General features: G+C 37.4%; 1 protein-coding gene across 1 annotated transcript in view; it reads left to right on the top strand.

Annotated features, from left to right (window-relative positions):
• The window catches only part of ACADM (acyl-CoA dehydrogenase, C-4 to C-12 straight chain), an 85,569-nt gene that overhangs the window by 73,203 nt on the left and 10,156 nt on the right, over positions 1 to 2,210 (top strand). The window contains exons 9-10 of the mRNA XM_012661125.1: positions 986 to 1,126; positions 1,708 to 1,803. Of these exons, the coding sequence (XP_012516579.1) occupies positions 986 to 1,126; positions 1,708 to 1,803 (237 nt within the window). The remainder of the gene's footprint in view (positions 1 to 985; positions 1,127 to 1,707; positions 1,804 to 2,210) is intronic.

Genomic DNA, 2,210 nt, shown 5'->3' with positions numbered 1-2,210 from the left:
GAACTCCTGGGCTCAAGCAGTTCTCCTGCCTCAGCCTCCTAAAGTGCTGGGATTACAGGGGTGAGCCACCATGCTAGGTCTGCTTTGTCTTTGTAAGTTAATAAACTCTGGTACTTTAGACCTGGGTCCCCAACCCCTGGGGCCATAGACCAGTACTGTTAGGACCAGGCGAGTGAGTGAAGCTTCATCTCTATTTACAGCCACTCCCCATTGCTGGCATCACCACATAAACTCCAACTCCTGTAAGATCAGCCACGGCATTAGATTCTTGTAGGAGCTCGAACCCTACTGTAAACTGCTCATGTGAGAGATCTGGGTTGCATGCTTCTTATGAGAATCTAATGCCTGATGATCTGAGGTGGAGCTGAGGTGGTGATGCTTATCACTGCGGAGTGGCTGCAAATCCAGATTATAATTAGCAGAGAGGTTTGACTGCCCAATAAGTGTAACGTGCTTGAAACCATCCCTCCCACCCCGTAGTCTGTGGAAAACTTGTTTTCCACGAAACTGGTCCTTGGTGCCGAAAAGGTTGGGGACCACTGCCTTAGACCACCACTCAGATATAATGAGAAAATACTGTTAAACTGTTTCCCAGACTCACTCCAAAGTACTGTCTTAATATTATGTACTTGTAGAGATGTTTACACTAATGTTGGTTTCAAAGTTTGTGAAACATTGGGGGTTAGCAAACTTTTTTTGTAAAGATCAAGATTGTAAATATTTTAGGCTTTGGGGGCCATGTGATCTTCACAACTGCTCAGTTCTGCTGTTGTAGCAAGAAAGTAGCCATAGGTGATACATAAACAAATTGGTGTGATTGTATTCCAATAAAGCTACATTTACAAAACAGGTGTTGCAGGCCATAGTTTGTTGACACCCTGTTTTAGATATTAATAATTGCAGAAAGTCATAAAATAATAGTTAACAGCAAAAATTGATGCTAGCTCAAAACATGTTCCTTAAAATATACCAATTTTCTTGTTAGGAATTAAACATGGGCCAGCGATGTTCAGATACTAGAGGAATTGTCTTCGAAGATGTAAGAGTGCCTAAAGAAAATGTTTTAATTGGTGAGGGAGCTGGTTTCAAAATTGCAATGGGAGCTTTTGATAAAACCAGACCTACAGTAAGTAACATGAGTTGATAATCTTTATAGGATCTTTTATTTATTACATTAAATTAGTAGTTTTAACATTGTATTTTTGGTGTGCTTTGCTTTTTAAATCTATTAAAATTGCTGTGCTTATTAAGCGTGGAGGAGAAAACTATTGCTTTATTTTTTAGAATTCTTCAACTTTCCTGCCCATTATGGAAATTATTTTAGCAAGTGCAAAGTTACTACACTTGCTGCTAGATTTACAGAGAGGGAATCCACACTTGATTTGATCATTCTGTTGATACGTACTCATTTCCTGTTCCTTCTTCACTCATTAAGAATATTTCCCCTAGGAAGGTTTTCCTTGTTAAACAGAAGGAATGACATTTCTCTAGCCTATGATCCTTTGCCTAACGAATGCCTCTCCATTACCTTTAATTCACAAATAATATAAATTTAAGTGCCTGTCTTCCCACCCCCATTCACTTGTTGCTATAGGTCACTTTCTCTTTGTGTAATCCTGAATTTAGAATCTTAGGCAGATAGCTATATACTGTGTGTTTTAAAGACAATATGAACTTATTACTCTTTATAAAATGTTAAAATATTAGGTAGCAGCTGCTGCTGTTGGTTTAGCACAGAGAGCTTTGGATGAAGCTACCAAGTATGCCCTGGAAAGGAACACTTTTGGAAAGCCACTTGTAGAGGTAATTTTAATACTGTGCTTGCTTTGTTACAATGTAAAGATATTTGTTTTCATCTAAATATTTAGAAATTATTTTTAAAGTACAGACTAATCTATTTCTACTTTGGTAGCAAGAAGATAATGTGGTTTTAACAAGATGGGTTTCAAGAATAGATTTTTCTTTAGACTTTGCCACTAACTATTGGTCACTGGTATACCTGACACTGTGGTGCTATACATTCTAAATATATTTTCTAATTCTCTCAGTAACCCTTTTTTAGCTAGTGTTATCATCTCTGTTAAATATCAGGAAACTGAGGTTCAGAGACATTAATTAATTTATAAAAGGTCACACAGATTGTAAGTCACAGATCCAGGATTCGATTTAATGCTCCTAATCTGTGTTACCTCCCATGACTTTTTTTTTTT

This window comes from Propithecus coquereli, unplaced genomic scaffold, assembly GCF_000956105.1.
Source record: "Propithecus coquereli isolate 6110/MARCELLA unplaced genomic scaffold, Pcoq_1.0 Scaffold7, whole genome shotgun sequence".
Classification (NCBI taxonomy): domain Eukaryota; kingdom Metazoa; phylum Chordata; class Mammalia; order Primates; family Indriidae; genus Propithecus; species Propithecus coquereli.
The sequence above is the reverse complement of the archived record's forward strand: the minus strand, read 5'-3'. Positions and strand labels throughout refer to the sequence as shown.